Genomic DNA, 22,015 nt, shown 5'->3' on the forward strand with positions numbered 1-22,015 from the left:
TCATAGAAATGCACAGTAAGTGAATTTTCAGTAATGTAAGTGAATTTTTAATATTGATGTGCCATGTAAATTGAATTGGTTAAGACAGAGTATGCAGATGACAACCTATGAGGTACAAACTAGTAACATATTATGGAACACAAGTCACAGGAGGTGAGGACCAGAGCAGACATGTAAGAGAAACTTCATTCTGTGATAAAGCCTTGACAAAGGACTTCCACTTAAAAGTTCTGTCCACAGGAATGAGGTATTTTGGAGTAATGTTAATGCCACTGTTTATACTGCACCCAGGCTCAGAATCGCAGAATGGGTCAGGTTGGAAGGGACCACAATGGATCATCTGCTCCAACCTCCCTGCTCAAGCAGTGTCATCCCAGAGCATATGACAATCTGTACAAAAAGAAAGCTGTACTTAATAATTGAATCTCCATTAAAACAGAAAACCAACCAACCAAAAAATGAGCAAATGCAGTTTTTAAATGCCATCATGGTGTCAAGTGTTCTAGCATATTCTCGCTTTCCTTCTCATGCTCTCATGTTCATTGGGAAGCAGATAGTAAGCCATGTCAGTGAGGCTGACATCCTGAAAGTCTCTTCTACCAACACAGCATTGTGTTTCAGGCTGTTGAACTGAACAGAATAATTGGCATTGAACTCTCATTTCAGTTTTACAGGCTGATCCTACTTCTGTGGCTTTTTTAATGGATGTCATTAGTAAACAATTTTTTTCTGATACGTACAAAAGTTCAGTAATATACTGGAAGGAGCAAAATCCTTTTTGGACCTAACAGGTGAACCTTTTGAAGAACATCCTGCCATACATATCTGTGTTGATGTATGTTGATGCCATTTTCCACTTTCGGTGTGTTTGCAGGAAGCCTTAGAATGGATGTGGGAATTTTGCCCCCACATTGCTATAAACTGAGCCAGTTTTTTCCAATCATCCCAGCCTGTATCCATTTGCAGAACAGTAGCTGAGTCTTTCTAGGAAATGTGACCAGCACAGAAAGTAGACTCAGATTGCACTAATGAGGCCATTAAATGAGATATAGGGAGCCTCTCTGGCCAGAAAGAGGAATGGGAAGAGATCTGGCTGTACTCCTTGCTTTGTCTTTTATATTTTGCAGCCAGTCACATTCTTTGTGTTTACTTTGGTGGGAGAGTTGTTTTCTTCCTCCCTCTGCTCCTTTTTTCTGTGTTGTCTTATTTGCCAAAAGGAAAAAAAAAAATTCAAAAATTTGAGGGAGAAGACCTGACCTAAATAAGATCTAACAAAGCATATTGGCTGTCTAAAGTCTGCCAAATTGTATGTCTGTTCAGTTATGCTTCCTGACCATTTCACAAAAGTCTTCATTTTCTTCGTGGAAAATCGAAGTGCAATGAAATGGCTAAATTTTAAAATAGTTGTTAGAAACATCTAATAAAATTCAGTCATATTTATTTGGTCACAATACCAATGTTACCTATAACAGCAAATAAAGATTACTTCAGAATTTTAGCAGTTTTCAGTCCATAGAGAAAAATTATTTTCTGTTCCGTTATTCTGTAGATATGCTCTTTTCTGCTGTGCTCTAAATGATAATTTTTTGAGCTTTCGGTAGATAAAAACTAAAAAGTGTACATTTTAAGGATTCAAGAACATTTTTTACTGTTTAAAATCTAGTGAAACAGGTTTATGTTCTGTAGTATGTTACTAATCTGTGTCTTTTTAGTTTATTATTGTTCAAGAGGACTTTTCTAATATAAAACAATCTTCAAGTTGGTAAACTTTGATTTGGGGGAGCTTTTCATTCTTGCAATATTAATATTTTTTTTATGTCTTCTGTGTATTACCATAAGTTAATAAATTAAAATCAGGGACTATTTAATTGAGAATAGCTAGTTTAGTATACCTTTGGAACTGATACAGGCAAGTTTCGTATGAGGAGTAGAATCCATTAAGCTGAACAGAAATGCATTTTGTCTTCCATAAGCATTTATTTTGGTTTTTAAAATTATTTTCATGAACAAGCTATAGAGAATTAAATGACTTACAGACAAAAGAATGACATGGTAAAATATTTTCTTTAAAAATCAGCTGTCCCACTTAGTGCTATTGCATTAGCACAGTCTTTTGTTGAGAAGTATCAGGGGTGAAATGTAGCATAGGTCTAATTTATTCAGTCTGAAAGCAATAAATAATTCAGAAACCTTTTAGTTCTTATTGATGTTTAGGAGCAGATGCATTCTAGATTAAACCACTGTCCTGAGAATTTTCTGGATTTGTCTTATAGCCTCATGCATGTTTTGCAAACAGTCACAGAATTCTGACGTTGATTTAGCAGCAATAAACTCAGCTTATTTTCTGTAGAAACTGAAGGCTGCATCACTGCTCAATGACAATATATTAGTTAATAGAGTAGGTTTCATTTATATAATAGAATTAAATGTCTGTGAAAGAAAACACCTTATTTTTTTATCTACAGAAATACACAAAAAAGAGCATGGCAGAGAAAATATCTGTAAATTTGCTTATAACTGATCAGATTTGATCACTTGCCTAAATGAAATTCACTGAACATCTTTACCTGACTGTCAAGATGGTAGCTTCTTATTTTTAATGGAATACCTAGTAATTTCAGTAGTATGGCCTCCTTAGTACACTGAAAACTTTATTCAAGTTACTCAAATAACACTAGCAAGTGTATCATAGCAGAGAGAACATCAGAAACAGTACTGTAAAAAATCCATCATTATGTTCTAGAATATATAATAGGAAGCGCAGATTGTTACCTCTGAAAAATGTTAAGATAAAAATACTACATTAGGGAAATACATTTTACCAGTATTGAGGGTTTGTTGCTGGTTGGCTTGGGTTTAAGTTTGACCATTATTTTTGTAAATAGTAAAGGACATACAGAAACATACATATATTTTTATTTATTTATATATATATATATATGAAAACAATAAAAACTATATATTCGTGGTTTTTTACATAGCCATATATTCATGCTTTTTCTCATAACCCAGTGGATCAAACTTAAAACCTCAAAATAATTATAAATTACTCTGGTGCTTTTCTTTGTATAGATACTAAAAATACCTTCTAAAAGATTATTTAAAATTTATTTTTGCTCACTCAGTCATACTCCATAAGAATATATTTATGTTAACATTATCAGATTGTTAACTGACTCCTTCCTTCCCCAGGAGTTTCCTCCCACTATTGTGCTACTACAGAGTCTGTGGTATGTAGCAATTTTCTGTAATCTTTCATTTGTAATTTGAATTTTCTGTTCTTCTGGATGAACAGAGTCTCCAGTCAGGCTTACATGCACAATATAGCCATGAAAGATTAGAAGCCTATTCCTTAAGAGTAAACTGAGAAAATGGGGATTTATGTATTGGGTTTTGTTTTTTACTGATGGTGGATTTTTTAATGTTGGGCTTTCAGGAAGACCTTTGTGGGATTTTTCTGGATGGAAGGGTAACAGTTTCTTCAGGATTCACATTAAATATTATTTTCTGGTTTGATCTTTAGTACTTTTTAGTTCATAATACAAATTCCATCAAAATTGCAGAAAAGAGACACATTTAAGTCATTAAACTAATCCATCCTGCTTTTTTTTATTTTCATTCCACTTCTTTTTTGGGTGAAGTGATTTCCATGAGATAACAGTATAAGCAGCTTCACTTTCTTCTACAGTGTTACAGGATTTATGTACAGTAATTTCACGACCACGAGGCCCACTGGATTATAAGGCACACCTCCAGGAATCGGCAAATTTTGCAACTTTGTACATTATATAAGGCGCACTTTTTTTTTTTTTTTTTTTGCAGCGATGAGCTGCGCCGCACGCAACAAAGTAACGAATTACTGGCAGTGCTCAATTTGCAAACATTTTTCAAAGATCGGTGTAGCCTTTAAATGCAGCTCCAGGCACCCTCCCCATGCAGTGGGCCTCAGCATTCCCTGCTCACCCCCGGCGCCGGCTGGCTCACGGCTCGCAGCTCCCAACTCCCAGCTCCCACTGCGCTGCCGCGCTGCTTGCCGGCGTCCCCCTGGCCGGCTGACTTCTCGCTGGCCGGTGGCCGTGCGGCTTCTCCCCACTTCCCTGGCTGTGCCGTGTTCCCCTGGCCAGTGTCTGCGCCGCTTCTCCCCTCTTCTCCCCGGCCGGCGACTGCACCGCTTCTCCCTGCTTCCCCCCGGCTGGCGACCATGCAGCGTCCCCCTGCCCGGCGACCGTGCCAGTTCCCAGTTTCCCCCACCCGGTAGCCACAACTCCCGTGGTTCCCGACTTCCCCCGCACGGCCGCAGCTCGCGTGGGTCCCGGTTCAGCTCACAGCTCACACTTCCGGGTTGGCAGATTTCTGAACTTTGTCCATATATAAGGCACATCTGGACTATAAGGCGCACTTCTGGGTTCAGACCAAAATTTTAGTCAAAAGGGTGCGCCTTATAGTTGTGAAATTACTGTATTTGCAGTACTTTTTTAAAGTCATGACAAGGAAACAGCCACTGAACTGTAAATCAAGAAGTGTTTAATAGGTGTGGGGTTTTTTTCCAAACGTAGGCTGTGATTAGGCTGCTAGCATAAAGCATTCACAGAAGAGATTTGTCATGTAGTGCAAAATAACTTTTTTTTGTTTTAACACTGAGCATTGTGCTGCAGCCATTGGCTGTGGTATCTCAAGAGAGAAATGCTACAGTTCATCTCAGCCCTAAGGGTACCATTTAAGCCTTGCTGAATAAACCAGCGGAATATGAACATGCAAGCGGAAAGATTTTCATTCTGATAACAACTGCAATAACTCAGAAAAACTGCCATAAGGCCCTAGTGGTATTTGGTGAAATGAACAGTCATGAACTTTCTGTTTTACGCATTACAGACCTCTAAAGAGTAAATTTAGCCAAGATGCACAGACAGACATAATAGTTAGTGATATTTTCAAGTACATTTTGATAACAAGTAGTTTCTGTGGGCATTGCATTTGTCACTTTCCAAGTCTAGATGCCTAATGTTGACTAGAAAACTATTTTTAAAGTGTTGTAGAGTCCTTATCCAAGTAATGAGAGCATCCTCTAAAAGACTAGTTGGATGTTATGGTATATGTTTGCATTCTTGTCCAGTATCTCCTTTTTTTTGTTTGGTTGGGTTTTTTTTGTTGTCATGTTTGTTTCTGAAGATAATCATTGAAACATAAAGTTGCCTGTTTCTTAGACTGCCAAATGTACTCCTACTCGTTTGTAGGCGTGGTGGACTGGTCAGTGGTGTGTAGATGTGCTGAAAAGCTTTCATTTTATTCAGCCTGTAAAGAGCAACATTCCTGTGGCAGGGCCACACCATATGTACATCTCCTATTTTATTTCGTTACAAGATGGAAGTTGGTCTGATAGTTGTAGATCTTGCTTTCTTGTCTCTTCAGGCTCTAAAAGACTTTGTGCAACCATCTAACCATTTTAGATAATTGAGTGTGTGTGGACTACTTATAATGGCATTAACTGCTGTTTGGATCATTCATGAAATACAAATTTTATTACAACTGCTGTCCTCAGAATCTGTTACAATACATGCAGTACTGGTGTGTAAAAAGTCATTCATATGTATTATAGACTTTTTTTACTGCTACCACCTTGGTGTAGGAGAAAGCCCCTGCTTGAAAGACTTTCCTTGACATTAATATGTAGACTCAGCTGCTTGCACTAAGAAAATTCTTAGGAATTTTCAGCTTACAAATGAAGAAGCATAAAATATCTGCCCCTCAATTTTATTAAAAAAACCTCCAGAGTTGTAAGCTAAATAAATGACCTAAAGGTACCAATTAATACTTGTGTTACCTTAGCTCTTAGGTAAAAATTATGCTTATAGAAAGAGATCCTGGTGTTCCTCCTTGGAAGACAGATCTCTCTCCCTTTATGCTGGTGAAGGTTTCCAGAGTATTAAGAGCCACAAGTATCATTCAGCTTCTGAAGGAAAAGTAGCTTTTGAGACCCAGCTGGTTCTCAGTCCAAGTACAACTGGGCAGATCTTGAGGTTCACTGGTGCTAAGGATTTGCACCAAAAGGCTAAACAAATCTTGCATTTGAAAAAGGTGAATCGTTTTAAGATGGAACAGGTGAGATTAGGCATTTTTAAATAAATAACAAAAGACTTGGCATTCTCAGGTTTTCTTTTTCAGAGAAAAAAACCCTGTCTGTTTTCTTAAAGTGCTTAGCAGTTGACATGAAAAATGTCTCATTTCTATAATTATTTTTTAGGAAATTTCTCACCTCTTTACTAGTCAGTGTAAAGAACCCTCCCTCTTTTTGTGTCTATTTTGGTATGTGTCTAACCCTAGCCCCCGTTCCCCAACTTCCCCATGCCTCTTGGGAAGGGAGGAGTATTCGGAGTTGAGAGTGAAACAGTGAACTTGAGCCTGGAACAAAGATGCAAAGGGAAAATTATTTTAGTATTGATGCTTTTTACCTTCCAATTCTGTTTTAATTGACAGTAAGTTATTTTTCCCTGGGTCTGTTTTGCCCATGACAGTAATTTGTAAATGATCTGCTTGTCTTTATTTTAATACCAGACCTTTTTCACTTCATTGTCCCCTGTGCAGTTCCTTTCGTGGAGCATGAGTGGAAGAGCAGCCAGCCAAGGTCAACTCACCACAATGTTGTGTTGACAAAAGCTGCAACACTTAATGATTCTGAGCAAGTGGGACTGGATTCCGTCTTGTTTCTGTACAAAAAAATTGGTTTATTCTGAAGACACTGCACCCTTAAGTGTTAACTGTACACTCAGTGTGAAAAATATAACCTAGAAAGAAATGATCAATTAATGATTGTTGTAATTTAATGAATTTATTATTTTTAAGTATTTTAAAAATATCCTTGGTCTCAAAGAGAGCACTGTAATTTTGATTATGCTATGGTTTTTTGTATAAATCTAAAACATTTCATCTATCAAAACTTCCTTAATTTCCGAGATAGTGCCATCAAAAAATTACAATTGAAAATCAGGTAGATATGAATCAGAAAACCTAAAAGGGAAAGACTAAACTTCAGGCCAGTTGCTTTCTGCCTGTGAATATGGCTTTAAATATACAATGTGTTTTTATAGTACCTAGTAGTATAACATAGATATCAACTTGGCAATCATAGTATAAGCCACCAGATGGAGTAATTTTGCCATCAGAAATGGAGAGGAATAAAAATAGCATGTTTTTTCTTTCTATTTTTGTAATATAAATGCAAGGTTTTTTATGGTGGTGTGCCAAAAATGTATAAATATGTATGTTAGAGGTTGTGACCATTGGCTGCAGTACTTAACTGTGCTAAAACATCTTTTACTTTTTCACAATAAGGTAACTTAATGTTATACTAGGGAAAGTGAGAATGTTTTTCCTTTTTTTATTATTCTGAGGTATTAATCTGAATTAAACTAAGAAAATTTGATCTCTTTTTTTCTTTCTTTGTTTTTTTTCTTCTTAACTTCTATCTCTTTACCATGAGTAGCTAATTTTCTGTTAAATATCCGACTGTGAATTGAAATAAATCTTGCTACAAGGCTTTATAAAGAGAAGAGAGGCAGATGCTGGCTATACCAAAAGGTTTTGTTTGTGGATTTTGTTGGTGGTGCGACCTTCTATTTCTTCTTTCTTTTTCCTACATGTCCTCCTAGGATCTTCTTGCACAAGAGCCTAAAAGCCTTTAACATCCACAGAATGAAAAGATGGCGCGGGCAATGCTGGTGCCACCAGGAACTGACAGCTTCTTCTATTTCACCGAAGAGTCTCTTGCAGCTATTGAAAAACGTATTGCTGATGAAAAATTTAATTGTCACCAAGATGAGCCTACAGATGATGCTGAAGAAAATCACCCAAAGCCAAGTAATGACTTAGAGGCAGGAAAGACACTGCCATTTATTTACGGTGATATTCCTCCAGGAATGGTGTCTGAACCCCTGGAGGACCTGGACCCATATTACATTAATAAAAAAGTAAGTGTTTTGTATTAAGAATGTAATTAGAACACTCCTGTTTAACTATAACCTGATAAATGCTCTGCTGGGAAGTTGGTCAGAAGCACTGTTTGAAAGCATTATGCAGTAGGTGCTATCATGTCAATTATTATGATTTCACTGTAAAGACAACTGTAATTCTTGCTTAAGTTGCCTTTTTTTTTTTTAAAAAAAAAAAAGGGCTCTTTTCTTTCAATGTCTAATGTTATGATATTTCAGTTAATGGATTTTATATTAGGTGTCCTGTATTCTCTTCAGATCTGATTTAAGGCTGAACCATTTGAAAACTTCCCATCTCTCTGGGTACTCCAGGTTTTTTTAAGAAACATGGTATCTGAGATCTAGTTCATTACAGAAGTGTTTAGACAAAGTGCTCGTTCAGTCATATGACAGAGCAATCACTGTCAAACATTCCTGAAAACAGAAAAATATTTTTTTTCTCCAAATTAAAAAAAAAGTGTAAAGACCAAACCAGTCTTTATGGGTCTGTGTTACAGGCCCTAGGTAGACCTGAAGACAATCTAAATTGACATTTCCTGATTCGGTTTCATTTATATACATAATGATAAAAAAGGAAGAAAAGAGCAAGGTGTTTACTTTGGTAAGTGCAGATGAAGGAAAGTTATTTTTATGTAGGCATATGAAGTGAAATTATGTCAAGAAAGAAAAAAAGCCCTGAGTTTGCATTTAATAGGCAGTACAAAATAAACAGCAAGTGGTTATTTTATTGTGTAATCAATAAAATGCATTTCGAATTAAAAACATAGAATGGGTTCTTGAAATTAAGTACTGGATAATCAATGAAATAATATCTTGCAAGATAAGAATTTTACCAAAGAGCTGTATTATATCTGTAATAAGCGACCTAATTAAAGCAGTTTCTTTTTTCTAGTATAAAATGTTGAAGACTAATAATCAGAAGTAAATTTTTTAGTTATTTTAGTTCTTGTTCTCTTAATTTCACAAACACTATTGACAAATGACCTATTTCTTTTACAGTAAAATGTCATTGGAAAGCAGAAATATTCAGTGTTTTAACCTGCTTTTTTTGGATATTAGATTTTGATAGAATAATCATTAAATATAGAATTAAGATTTCATTAGATGATATTTTCATTGTGTCTCCTATTCAAAATCAGAAATAGCTACATTGATGATACTAGTGACAACTGCGCAAACAATAAAGGCAGTAAAGCCAAGGATTTTGAAGGATGTCTCACCCCAAAAGCAGTTTTAACATGATGAAATGGTTATTTAGGTGCCTTATTTTGCATTGCCAGCTTTGTTCTAAAATGCAAGTAAAAGAGCTGCATTAAATTTAAATGTAAAAAGTGACATTTAAAATTATAGTTTTAATGTAATTATTTAATCCTAGAAAATGAAATCTGAAATGCAGATTTCAAAAGCACAGAGACAAAGAATGCATGGTGTAGCATTTTCATTGCTCATGTGAAAATTTAGAATCTATTGTTTCCTTCCATAGTTGTACTGAAAATAAGTTTGGCTACTTAGATGTATGTAAGCTGTGTTTCTTATGGCAAGGTTGCTAAAATGTATCCTTAATTTCCTAACCCCGCTCCCCCATGCCCTTTTTGTCTATTTTTTAAAGACATTTATAGTACTGGATAAAGCGAAGACAATCCACAGGTTCAGTGCCACACCTGCCTTGTACCTTTTATCTCCTTTCAATATCACTAGGAGGCTAGCTATTAAGATTTTGGTTCATTCATATCCTTTTTCAAGTGGTTTGTTAAAAATACTGATTAATATTACTAATGTTAACACTAGGAGTTTTGATTTAGTGTTTGAATGTGTTCCTGCTTTTAATTCTTTGAAAATTAATCTGAGCTAAGATTAGTCACTTAACCTGCTGATTAAATTCAGACAGAGAGAAGGCATTAGTGGAGTTCCATAAGATGCAGTATTGAACCCAACGCTGTCTAAAATCTTTATGGGTGATCTGATTGAAGGGAGCGAGTGTACCCTTGGCAGATCTGTGGATATCACCAAGTTTAGTCAGTGTCAGTCTGCTGGAGTGGAGGGTAGGAAAGCCCTGCAGAGGGACCTGGACAGGCTGGATCAATGGGCCAGACCAAGAGCCATGAGGTTCAGCATGACCAAGTCTTGGGTCCTGCATGTTGGCCACAACAGCCCCGTGCAGTGCTGCAGGCTGGGGGCAGAGTGACTGGAAAGCAGCGCAGTGGGGAAGGACCTGAGGATGCTGGTTGAATGCGAGCCAGCGTGTGCCCAGATGGCCAAGAAAGCCAATGACATCCTGGCCTGGATCAGGAATAGCATGACCAGCAAGGCCACGACAATGACTGTCCCCCTGTACTCGGCTCTGGGGGTGAGGTCACACCTTGAGGTCTGGGTCCCTCAGTTCAGGAAAGACATTAAGGTCTATCCAGAGAGGGGCAGCAAAGTTGGTGAAGGGTCTAGAGAGTGAATCCTATGAGAAGCAGCTGAGGGAGCTGGGTGTGTTTAGCCTGGAGAAGAGGAGGCTCAGAGGGTCCCTACCACACTCTACAACTTGCTGGAAGGAGAATGTAGCCAGGTGGGGGGGTCAACCTCTTCTCCCAGGTAATAAGCAACAGGACAAGAGGAAATGGCCTCAAGCTCCACCAGGGAAGTTCAGGTTGGACATCAGGAGGAATTTCTTCACAAAAAAGGTTTCCAAGCATTGTAATGGACTTCCCAGGGAAGTGGTAGGGTCAGTATCCCTGGAGGTGTTCAGGAAATGACTGGATGTGGCACGTAGTGCCGTGGTCTAGTTGACAAGTGAAGAGTCAAAAGTTGGACTTGGCGACCTTAGTGGTCTTTTCCAACCTAAAATTATTCTGTGGTAGGTGTATAACCATCATTCTTGTGAAAAAGCTTTGCATTATTTATGACATTGCTAGTGATAGTAAACTGATTTGTATTGTACATGTTGTCAGAATTTGATGTCCTGGTCAATTCCTTGTATTTTGTGTTGAGCAAATTTGGCTTTTAAAAGGGGTATGTTCCTTAACTACAGTCAACATGGTTCAACAAGGTCATTATGCTCACTATTTTGGCAAATTGTGTATTTATGACATGGAGGAATCTCCCAGAATGGGCAAAGAACGTAGAGTAAGTATTCTTAAATAGGCTAATAGTTTTTATCATGCTTTCAAATGAAAAGATAAATTCAGACCTAGACCATGCAGTTTTACTTACTTGTGTGATACCAGTATTCTCCTTTTTCCTTCTTGGAGTTTGATCCTAGATGCAAGCCAAAGCAGCACAGTTCTGCAAGATCTGTGAAGAAAAGAAGCTATGACATTGTTAACCTTTTTCTCGGAACAAAATGATGATAAATACTTTTCCTCAGATTGTTCATGCAAGCAATATGTTCATGCATTCTCCCTCTCTAGCTGTTCTGTATCATTAGAAGAAGAAAATGGTCATTCAGCCCAAAACTACTGCTTTTCAGTGTGGAAGTTGCTTTCTATAGCCCCTCTGAAACACCTTCATTTTGTGTAGCAGAATCTAATAATGGGACACACCCACTGTTTAAAGAAAATACCTCTGCTGAGGATTATTGTTTATCATTCTTAAGTCTACCTGGTCAGCTATCAAGTACCTTCAGTAAATACTAGGTTTCACTTACCCATGGACTTTATTTCTGATGTGGTAACCGTGCTCAAATGTTATTTGAACAAAATTTTTTTTTCATGTTATTCATGATTATTATTAGTGCTGAAATTTAAAATGTCTTCTGTGCTAGAAACTGCAAAAATATTTTTCGGACAAAATAAGTAGATATAATCCTATTATCTCACAAAAGAATGGTGGGAAAACATTCATACTTTATGTGAGTTTATAACTGCTGTTCAGTACGTGTGCTGATTACTGGGTTTGAGTTATTTTCCTGTATGCTCATGATGTATCACTGAACAACACAACAATCTTTAACTTTTACTTGAATATTTTCTCATAGGTACACTTTCACTGGAATTTATACTTTTGAATTTCTAGTAAAAGTCTTTGCAAGAGGCTTCTGTATAAATGATTTTACTTGCCTACGTGACCCTTGGAACTGGCTTGATTTTGTTGTCATTTCCTTTGCGTAAGTATATAATATTTTTTCAAGTAAAATAACAGAAATTTTTTTGAACCTGTAATAGTTTGTTTGGCTTCTATTAGTTCATATGAAATGAATTGTAGATGAGTTGTGTTTCAGGTTTTTCCACTTGAATGTTTTACACTAATGTAGCACATAGCAGAATTAGTAGACTGTTCCATAGTTCAGAAGATACCACTAAAAATCAATTTAAAATAGGATTTTAAAAACAAAAGCAGGTTTCATTTTACATTTGCAGTTAATGGAAAATCTGAGGGGTGAATTTCTTAGGGCAAACTTAATTGAAACAAGAAAATATGAATGCAAATCTTTCATTTAAACTTACCCCTTTAAAAAAAATAGGATTTCTGGATTTCAGGTCCAGGTAAGTAGTATAAACTCTGCCTCAATTCTGAATAACTGTGATTTAATCCTACAGGTATATAACAGAATTTGTAAACCTAGGCAATCTTTCAGCTCTTCGAACTTTCAGAGTATTGAGAGCTTTGAAAACTATTTCTGTAATTCCAGGTAAGAAGTAACTGTGTAAAATAGTAGACACTCTACATCACCTCCGTTTAATTTTGTGTGTGCTGTCATTGTGTTTGTGTGTGGAATCCCTCACTACAGATATGTGACAGAGTTTGTGGACCTGGTCAATGTCTCAGCGTTGAGAACATTCAGAGTTCTCCGAGTTTTGAAAACAATATCAGTCATTCCAGGTGAGAGCGAGGTTAAACACTGAGGCTGACTGAAACTGCAGAGAAGCTGAACTCTAGTTTTTAACAGAAACATCCAGGTTTTTTTCTTAATTTCCATTTCATTTCCTTTTCTAATTCTCTAAAACAGTCAGCCTCAGAGTTTAATAGTCAATTGCATGAAGATCTCATTTACATGGCCTGTATATTCCTCCATCTAATTATGTCAAATTTTCTCTCCCACATTAAGGAGTCTTTTTAATGTGAATGTTACTTATATGTATTTGTGAAAGACATTTGGGATTGAAAATTTTGGTGTTTTGTAAAAGTTGAATCCCTGACAGAGGAATAAGATAATAAAGAGTAGCATGGGGATTGCATGATGTAATTATTATTAGCTTATGATGCCTATCTTCACCAAACCCCACCTCCAACAGAAGACAATGCATTAGAATGCAGACATTAAAATTACTACTGAAATAAGATTGTGGTCTCTTTTTGTTTTCTGTTATAGAACCAAATGTTGTGTATTGAAAGAGAGTACTGGCAAAGGTTTGGAGCAAGAGGCATCAAAAAGAAAATAAAATCAACTATTTTCTTTAGATGTATTGTATATGTATAGAGAGCATGAATTGAAAACTCTTGATTTGAATAGCAGGTGCTTTTGAATGTATGCCATTCATTCCCATTCATATTTTCAAATTACTTTTCAGGAATGATGGAACTTATTGGTACATTTTCCTTTGAAAAATGCTTTAAGACTGTTTTTTTGAAGCTGTGCATGGTATTTAGTAGTGTGTTGGAGATGTTTACATTGCATTTTTGCTTATTTAAAGATAAAATATTATGGTAAAGATCTGCCTCTGTTTGCAGGCTTGAAGACTATTGTAGGAGCCCTGATTCAGTCTGTGAAGAAGCTCTCAGATGTGATGATCCTGACTGTGTTTTGCCTGAGTGTATTTGCACTGATAGGACTGCAGTTGTTCATGGGCAACTTGAAGAATAAATGCCTGTTCTGGCCATCAGAAAATTCGACAGCTTTTGAAAAATACGTAGTTCCATACTTTAACGATACAGAATTTGACTGGACAGCATACATTAATGACGAAAGTAAGAAAGACTGTTGTAACTTGCTATTTTTTTTTGTATATAAGCGAACACACAGTCACAAGATAACTGTGTCACACTGCAGACTGAAGATAAAAAATTCAGTTGGATGTCAAAGAATAGGAATTTGTATATTGCATCCCAGACTCATGCTGACATGATTGCTCTTTCCATTAGAAATGTTTGTAGAGGCTTAGATTAGTTTTAGAATCATTGAATCATGCAGGTTGGACAGGATCTCCACAGTCCAACTGCTGCTCAGCTGCAGGTCCAATTAGAGCAGACTGCTCAACCCCTTGTTCCAGTCAAGTTTTTAGTATCTCTAGGGATTGAGATGCCACAGCTTCTTCTGGGCAGTGCGTGCCAGCATTTGACCAGTCTCACAGAAACTTTCTTGAATATCATTTTAGAATTTCCCATGCTCAAACTTCTATTAATCACCTCTTATCTTTGTGGAGTGCGCTCCTGAGATGAGTCAGGCTCTATCTTCATTACAGTCTTTCATGTTATACTTGTAGGTAGAGTGAAGATCTTCACACATCCATCCCTCCCCACCTGCTCTCTCCCTAGTCTTCTCAAGGCTGAACAAAACCAATTTATTTAGGCCTTTAGGGTACAAAAAAAGACAGAGAAGCAGTAGATAAATAAGAGAGCCAAGTTAAGATCTGCTTTTATTATTAGATGAAGGTAACAAACCAATTGCTTTCATGGATATACACTTCCCCAAGCTGAGTTTCTAGTAGGAAAAGAGATGGTATTCAGCTTTAGGATTTGTTGCTTGGGACTGAAAAAGACATTTTTATCCAGATATTTTCCAGCAAGCTTAATCTCTGTAGACTGAAGAGATAACATCCAGTCTGGTTCATAAACATGCAGATGCTTATGTTTAGTATGTCTGACCTTTTAAGTGATAGCATCAGTAACGTTGTAATACACAATGAACTGTGAGATGTCGTATAATAACTTCTCTAATGGCCAAAAATCAATTTTCCTGTGTGGGTTTGTACTAGAAGTGGATTTAGACAGTATTGCTTAGTGATTAATTGTAAAAATATTGTATTTAAGTAAAAACAAATTTATAGGATAATGGATGATAGCTTTCCTCCTCAGTGACTCTCACAAAAAGTAAAGGGAAATACAGTTGTTATAGACTGACTTTTGATGAACCAGATTTTCTCCCATTTTTAACATTGGGCATTAAAGCTGTCTGCTGTTTTCTGTATTTTTGGAATGTATTTCTGTAGTTCTGAATTGTTTAAATTCTGTGACTGTGTTTATGTTTTCTGTGATATCTATCATTTTAGCTATTTTATTTACCTAAGGAGGGATGGAGTGAAAATTGAGTAGTGGTAGTGCTTTTGGGGCAGTTTTGGTTGATAGTTTATATGCTGCAGAACATTTGTGAATGCTCACTTCTGATACAGATTATACAGTACATAGATTCTCTATTTCCAGTTTGCAGCAGGTGGCAATCTAAAAGAAATAAAATGTCCAGCATGTCAGTTGCTTTTTCTGCTACATGTTTTGTCTCTGTTGGGAGTCTACCGAGTGCTGATGTAGCCAAGGCTGTTTTGTCTGGTTTTGTTTGTATTCCTCCTTTTTCATAGAACTATTCGTAATCATTTGTATAATGATCATTTGTGCAGTGTCAGCTGCTTTATAAGTACTGGTTTTGGATGGTAGATTTTGGCATTGCTATATTTAAATGTTCCGTTTAGAATCCTTCTATGTTCAAGTATTATTCATCCTCCTATATTCATAAATTATGAGCTGTTTCTGACTATTCAAATACAAAACCTATGAAAACCGAAAGCTTTGTCAGCTTGAAAAATCAGCTGAGAATAACAGAAGATTGATTTAGTTGAGATAATAGTGTTTTTTCAGATTTCTGTCTCTTTTTGAGATCTCAGTGCCTGGCTATCCTTATGATGAAAAGTTTCTCCTTCTAGCTAGTCAGAACCTCTGTTTGTAATTATGCCTGTTGTCTGTCATTCCTCTGCCATGCACAATTGAGAAGAACCTGTCTCTTGACAGGTTGTCCCCTTGATAACTTCCTTATAGTTGCTGGATGCTTCTCAACGCTCCCCAGAGCTTCCCTTTGCTGGGCAGAACACACGCATGTTCCTTGTCCTCTTGGCACACAGTGAATGCTTCAGCCCCCTCGTGACCTTGGGGACCCTCTGCTCCATTTTGTCAATGTCTGCTTGCACTGTGGTGCCCAGCCTGGACACAATACTCCGGGTATAGTCTAGTGAGTGCAGAGCTGAAGGGTGCAGTCACTTCCCTTGCTCTGTGAGCTGGCCTTCTGTTCCTGCAGCCCTGGAGGCTGCTGCCTTTCTTGGGTGCCAGGGCACACTGCTGACAGCTTCTCCTGGCTCTCTGTCCAGCAAAATTCCCAGTGCATTTTCTGCAGAGCTGTTGTCAACCAGTCAGTTCCCAGCCTGTATCACTGCAAGGGGCTCTTCCTTCCTGATACACAGCTGTATTTGTCTTTGCTGAATTGTGTGTCTCCTGTCAGCCCGTTTCTCCAGTTTGCCTAGGTTTCACTAAATGGGGTCTACTCTCACTCTTACAAAGTTCTTCTCTAATTCATTGCCATGTTTATAATTGTATATTTTTTGTCTTTTATTTTAAGGACAGCACAATTTTTAACCATTAATAACATATATTTCTCTTTTTCTGAAGGCTACCACCTAATAATTAAAAGAACAATTCTGTAAAGTTGTTTATAGTACAGCAGCTATAAAAAAATTGCAATTTGAACATCTGTCTTGTTTTTAAATGCTGTCTTCATATTTTCCCAGGATGTGAAATAGTCACAGGATGTGCTTGTTAATGTTGCTCTGACTTCAAAGTTGCAGAAAGCCATTATAAAAGTTCCATTTTAAAGAAGATAGGCTTTATCTGATTACAATCTACTTACCGAATAAGAGGACTTTTAAGTTTTGTATTTTCTATTTCTTATCTATTTTGGAAGGGTATTCAGTGTGCAATAACTCAAGAAAAGAATATGTAATTTATGTTCTAATCATTGTTCTAGGATTTTATTTTTGCAATGTGTTTTTAAATTGTTGCCCAGAGAGGTTGTGGATGCTCCATCCCTGGAAGTGTGCAAGACCAGGTTGCATGGGGCCCTGATCTATTTAATGCCATTCCTGGCAGGGGTTTTGGAAACAGATGACCTTTGATGTCACTTTCAGCCTAAGAAATTCTGTGATTCTGCCAGTATTTGAACATACCGTTGGGAAAACATTAATGGCAGATTATGAACATCCAAAATATGATGACTTGAACATAGGTTCATGCTCACAAAAAAAACCAAAAAACACCTCTCTTGTAAACATGTTACTTCTTCTTTTTTATTTTTTTTTTTTAGGTCATTTCTATCGCCCAGAAGGAACAAAGGATTTTTTGCTTTGTGGCAATAGCACAGATGCAGGGTAAGGTACACTCAAAATGACGTACTATCTGTCTAAGCAACATGTAAAAAATATCAATCTAAGCTTTAAAAAGCTAATTTAGTTACCTAACGTAACAGTCAATAATAATATGGTCATGGTTCCTAGTAGCTAGACACTTGAGTGAATAAAAATGTTAAATGACAAAATACTTTGCTGGAAATTTGTTTTAAAAGCTCATATGTAACTAGAAAATTCCACACAGTGAGGTAGATCTTGTGTTATCAATGACGTAAGAACATTATCGTGGGTTTCCTGCCATTTCTCAGTCCTAAAATTGGCATGGAGCGCTGAGATTTAGAACTAGATTTAAGGAAGACATCTTCAGGCTTCCTCTGTCTGACACCTACATGCATGGCAGTGTCTTGCTCTCTTTCTGTGACAATGTTGTGGTAACAATATTAAATAATTCTGTATGCTTATGAATGACCAGTCAATTCCTTGGTTTTGGTTGGTAATAGCTTTAAAACCCACACATTCAAATTATTTTGTAAACATTTAACTTATGTACATAACTATGAGTTAATTTTGTGTATGTGTGTAAATGCACAAAATATAGACACACAGACATGAAAAGAAATCTTCATAGTGTTTTTCTATAGAAGTCCTGGGGAGAAGAGCCTCCTCTGTCCTAATTGAAACAGTGTGCTTACACTTGATATCAAGATTGTATCACCTACTCTCAAAACCAATATGAAAAATTTCACGAGGTAAAAGTATCCCTATGCTGGTTATTTGCTCTTGACAAATTGGTAGAATTTGTTAATTATGCTCATAGAGGTGAAGACGCCAAGAAATTTGGTATGCCAACCTCACTGACAGACAAAATTCAGCATAAAATATGTGTGCTGGCTGTCTTTTTCCTGCATGGAAGTATCCACCTATTGAAATCTCTGTGTTCAGTACGTGTATTATTTTGATTGAAGAGATATCTGCAGAGGTCATATTAAACTTTTGATAATAAACTTTATTTTGCTTAAAATTCTGAAAGGAGATAGAAGGAAATTTTGTCATTACTTGTTTGCTGTCTCGGGATTATTCTTTAAAGAACAGACTTTTAATTTCCTCACTAATTTTTGAATTATTTTAAGCCATAAATAACAGCACCCTCCACTGATGAAGCTTCATAAGAAGCTCAAGAAACAATAATAAAATTTTTAAAAAGTGTTACATGAAATTTGTGTATGGATTGTTATGCCTTTTTCTCTTTTTTTTTTCCCCTCTCCTAGTAAATGCCCGGAAGAGTTTATCTGTGTGAAAGCTGGTAAAAACCCTAACTATGGATATACTAGCTTTGACACATTCAGCTGGGCTTTCTTGTCACTGTTTCGACTGATGACACAGGACTATTGGGAAAATCTTTATCAGTTGGTGAGTATATTTTAAAAATTATGGTTAGGGTATTACTGGCCGCAAATCAATCATGGAAAGGCCGTTATAACATACCATTCTATTATTAGCCATCAAAGTTTATCAAAGGAAACTAATTCAGTTGCAAAACTAGGCAGATGCAGACCCTTAGTGCAGAACCTCACATGATTTCTAAAGAGGCACATGAGGTTTTTCGATCCTTAATTCAATTTTTTCAGTGTATATTTCATTTTGTGCCTTATGATATTTTCAAAAATATCAATATTGAGTTTAAATTCTAAAAAGACTTCATGACAGCAAAACCTGAACCTAGTTTCAGTACTCTTAATCCTGTTTTTTATAACACAGAATACATGACTTGAAATAAACTAACTTTCTCACAGTAGCTTTTCATTATATGGTATATGAAAATGTGTTAATTATAATAAATACCATCTCCTAATTATCTACTCAATTGTGCCATTTTAAATTCATTTGGTTATTTCAAAGGAAAAGCATGCTAGGTAAGCATTCTAATCCTCCAACCTGTGGTATGAGACTTCCATTTATAACTCTGATCCCACATACTTTCGAAGATTATGAGGCATTGAAAGAGGTTTGTCAGAACTCTCTTGATTACTTTGTAATTCAGCAAACTTGTATGATTTTACTAAAGAAGGAAACAACTAAGTATTAGTTTTGCACTTGTCAAAGCCATTAATGCTTATGAACTGCAGAACTGATGCATTTCTTCTCCAGCTAGCTGATTTCTCTTCTCCTTCTATAGACACTACGAGCTGTTGGCAAATCATACATGGTATTTTTTGTTGTGGTGATTTTTCTGGGCTCCTTCTATTTGATTAACTTGATTTTGGCTGTGGTTGCCATGGCCTATGAAGAGCAAAACCAGGCTACTCTTGTTGAAGCAGAGCAGAGGGAGGCAGACATTAAGCTGAAGCTTGAGGAACTGCGGAAGCAGCAAGAAGCAGCTCAGGTATTTTCTGTCAAGAGTCTGGGCCTTAGTGTGTTTCTTTGCATGCTATTTGTTAAAACCAATAATTAAATTCACATATTTTAAAAATTCCGTTCCTTAACATACCTTGCAAATACTTCAGACTCCTTTTTCTCTGCCTCTTTATTGTTTTTGAACATATAATATCTAAAGTGTTAATGAATTTCTGAACTGAGAACAAAGAGTAGTCTCTAATATAATAGTTTTAAATAATTCTCTCTTATCTTGGGGTAGCATCTAATAAACTGTAATGATGATTTTTCAAATTCTTATCTTATAAATAATTTCAATAGTTTTCAAGACTTGATTAGAGTGTAAAGTATTTTCATCTATAAATTTGTGATTGATTTTTGCTACTTGTGCTGCTACCAGCCTAAGGAAACTACTTACAATAAAATTTAACATTAGTTTACTAAATTAATACAGACTGGAGTGACTCTGTTCAGCTCTTTTGTTTCCTGTTGTATTCACTCGAATTAATACATTTATTAATTTTCAAATATTTTCTAGTGAACTTTGTGGCTGTAGTTGATGTGGGCTGACAACATAGTATGGAAACTAAGTAGAACTCCATTCAAATTCCATTCATACTGCAGAATTTCATTTGTAGTATTGCACAAATCCAACTATGTTGTTTACTAGAAGTAATTTGATACAAATCTTGGGAACAAGGGCTATATCCTTTTAAAATGGTGTGATTACAAAGCATCTTGTTAAATAATTGCTGTGGCAGGCAATAGCAGCAGCTGCAGCAGAGATGACTGAGTACAGCTGTGAAAGTGGGAATGCTGCACCCTCAGATAGTTCTTCAGATGCATCCAAGCTTAGCTCGAAAAGTGCCAAAGAAAGGAGAAATAGAAGGAAGAAAAGAAGGCAGAGAGAGCTCTCTGGAGAAGAGGATGACATGAAGGATGAAAAGCTTCCAAAATCTGAATCAGATGGCAGTATCAAAAGGAAAAGTTTCCGTTTTTCTTTTGATGGAAACAGACTAACTTATGGGAAGCCGTTTACATCACCTCACCAGGTACTGTGAGTAATGCAATCATCGTTTTTGGAATTTGTGATTACTGTCATATCCAACAAACTTCACTGCAACTTTGCAATGTAAAGCAACAAAAGAAAAATAATGCAGCATTCTCTTAAATACCTACTTACTGTTGGTACTCTTTTCTGGAGTGTACCTCAAAAAGGTGTTATGTTCTCTCTCATTTTGTTATTTAGGACCATAACATGCACAGCAGCATTGCATTTTCCTAGTTAATCTCAAATAGAAATACCTTCTTAATTAGCAAAAGGTAAATTTAAGTATATTGTATGAATTTAGAAGTCTAAAGGTATTGATATCTTTTAATGTAGTGCATGATCTATGTGGATCATTGGGATTTATGGAAATATTGGTTTTTTTCTCTTTAAAGCAGAGATTGAAACTACTATGGCCTTATGCATGTCATTTTTTTCCTCTCCAGTTATTGTTTTAGGTACACTGTAGATTTACCCATTCAGTTGACTTTCATCTGTAATGCATCTTTGAGATCAGCCTAAGGCAGTGTATTAAAGATAACACGGACAAATTCCTGGGGAATGTAACTTGTTATTGTTTTTCTTATATGTAGACATGCATTTTGTATACTTATAATTTTCAGACCGTCATTTTTTATGTTTCCTTTGCAGTCTTTGCTGAGTGTTCATGGCTCCCTGTTTTCTCCCCGGCCTAGTAGCAGAACAAGTTTTTTCAGTTTTAGAGACGACGGAAGAGAGAGAGGATCTGAAAATGACTTGGCTGACGATGAGCACAGCATGTTTGAGGATAATTCGAGCAGAAGAGATTCTCTGTTTGTGCCGCGCAGACACGGCGAACGGCGCAGCAGTAACATTAGCCAGACCAGTAGGTCATCCAGAAGGCTGACGCTCTTCCCAGTGAATGGGAAGATGCACAGCACTGTGGATTGCAATGGAGTGGTTTCCTTGGTGGATGGGCCGCCCAGTCTGTTGTCTCCTACTGGACAACTTCTGCCAGAGGTGATAATAGATAAAGCAGCAACTGATGGCAATGTACGAAATTTAAAAATTACTCCAGGTTTCATGGCCTTTCTTTCTTGCATAGACAATGCTTCAATTAAATTATTGCTTTGAGAATAGACTGGAAGTTGTGAATGCTTTTGTAGATCTTACTGTAATGAAATAGGTTTGAAGTGATTCAGACAAAAGTAGTAAAAAAAGTAGTAAGTAAGTAGTAAGTAGTAAGTTTTTACATACCTGCAAAGCAAGGATATTCATACATCTGCTTAATGAATCAGATTAGTAATGTTCCACTGCTAAAT

The 22,015-nt window shown here is 36.5% G+C and overlaps 1 protein-coding gene and 1 long non-coding RNA gene across 6 annotated transcripts in view; one reads left to right on the forward strand and one right to left on the reverse strand.

Annotated features, from left to right (window-relative positions):
• Positions 1-22,015, forward strand: part of LOC116998530 (sodium channel protein type 2 subunit alpha-like) — a 65,073-nt gene that overhangs the window by 10,006 nt on the left and 33,052 nt on the right. Inside the window, exons 2-12 of one of the 4 annotated variants that reach the window (XM_033064285.2) lie at positions 7,647-7,964; positions 9,595-9,713; positions 11,007-11,096; positions 11,947-12,075; positions 12,509-12,600; positions 13,641-13,877; positions 17,251-17,314; positions 18,562-18,703; positions 19,470-19,676; positions 20,428-20,718; positions 21,366-21,746. In XM_033064285.2, coding sequence (XP_032920176.1) covers positions 7,698-7,964; positions 9,595-9,713; positions 11,007-11,096; positions 11,947-12,075; positions 12,509-12,600; positions 13,641-13,877; positions 17,251-17,314; positions 18,562-18,703; positions 19,470-19,676; positions 20,428-20,718; positions 21,366-21,746 — 2,019 coding nt within the window. In that variant the 5' untranslated portion in view covers positions 7,647-7,697. Of the gene's footprint in view, positions 1-7,492; positions 7,965-9,594; positions 9,714-11,006; positions 11,097-11,946; positions 12,076-12,508; positions 12,601-12,702; positions 12,792-13,640; positions 13,878-17,250; positions 17,315-18,561; positions 18,704-19,469; positions 19,677-20,427; positions 20,719-21,365; positions 21,747-22,015 lie in introns of those variants that run through there. The other 3 variants (XM_033064287.2, XM_033064286.2, XM_033064288.2) reach the window with 3 other exon arrangements.
• On the reverse strand, positions 47-16,570 carry LOC116998537. 2 transcript variants are annotated; one of them, XR_004418427.2, is made up of 3 exons: positions 14,316-16,568; positions 11,184-11,264; positions 47-390 (listed from the first exon to the last, which is right to left on the reverse strand). It is a non-coding gene; the product is annotated as an uncharacterized LOC116998537 (long non-coding RNA). The 2 variants fall into 2 exon arrangements; XR_004418428.1 differs by lacking the exon at positions 47-390 and adding an exon at positions 7,682-7,767 and having other exon boundaries at positions 14,316-16,570.

Source organism: Catharus ustulatus, chromosome 7 (genome assembly GCF_009819885.2).
Source record: "Catharus ustulatus isolate bCatUst1 chromosome 7, bCatUst1.pri.v2, whole genome shotgun sequence".
Lineage (NCBI taxonomy): Eukaryota > Metazoa > Chordata > Aves > Passeriformes > Turdidae > Catharus > Catharus ustulatus.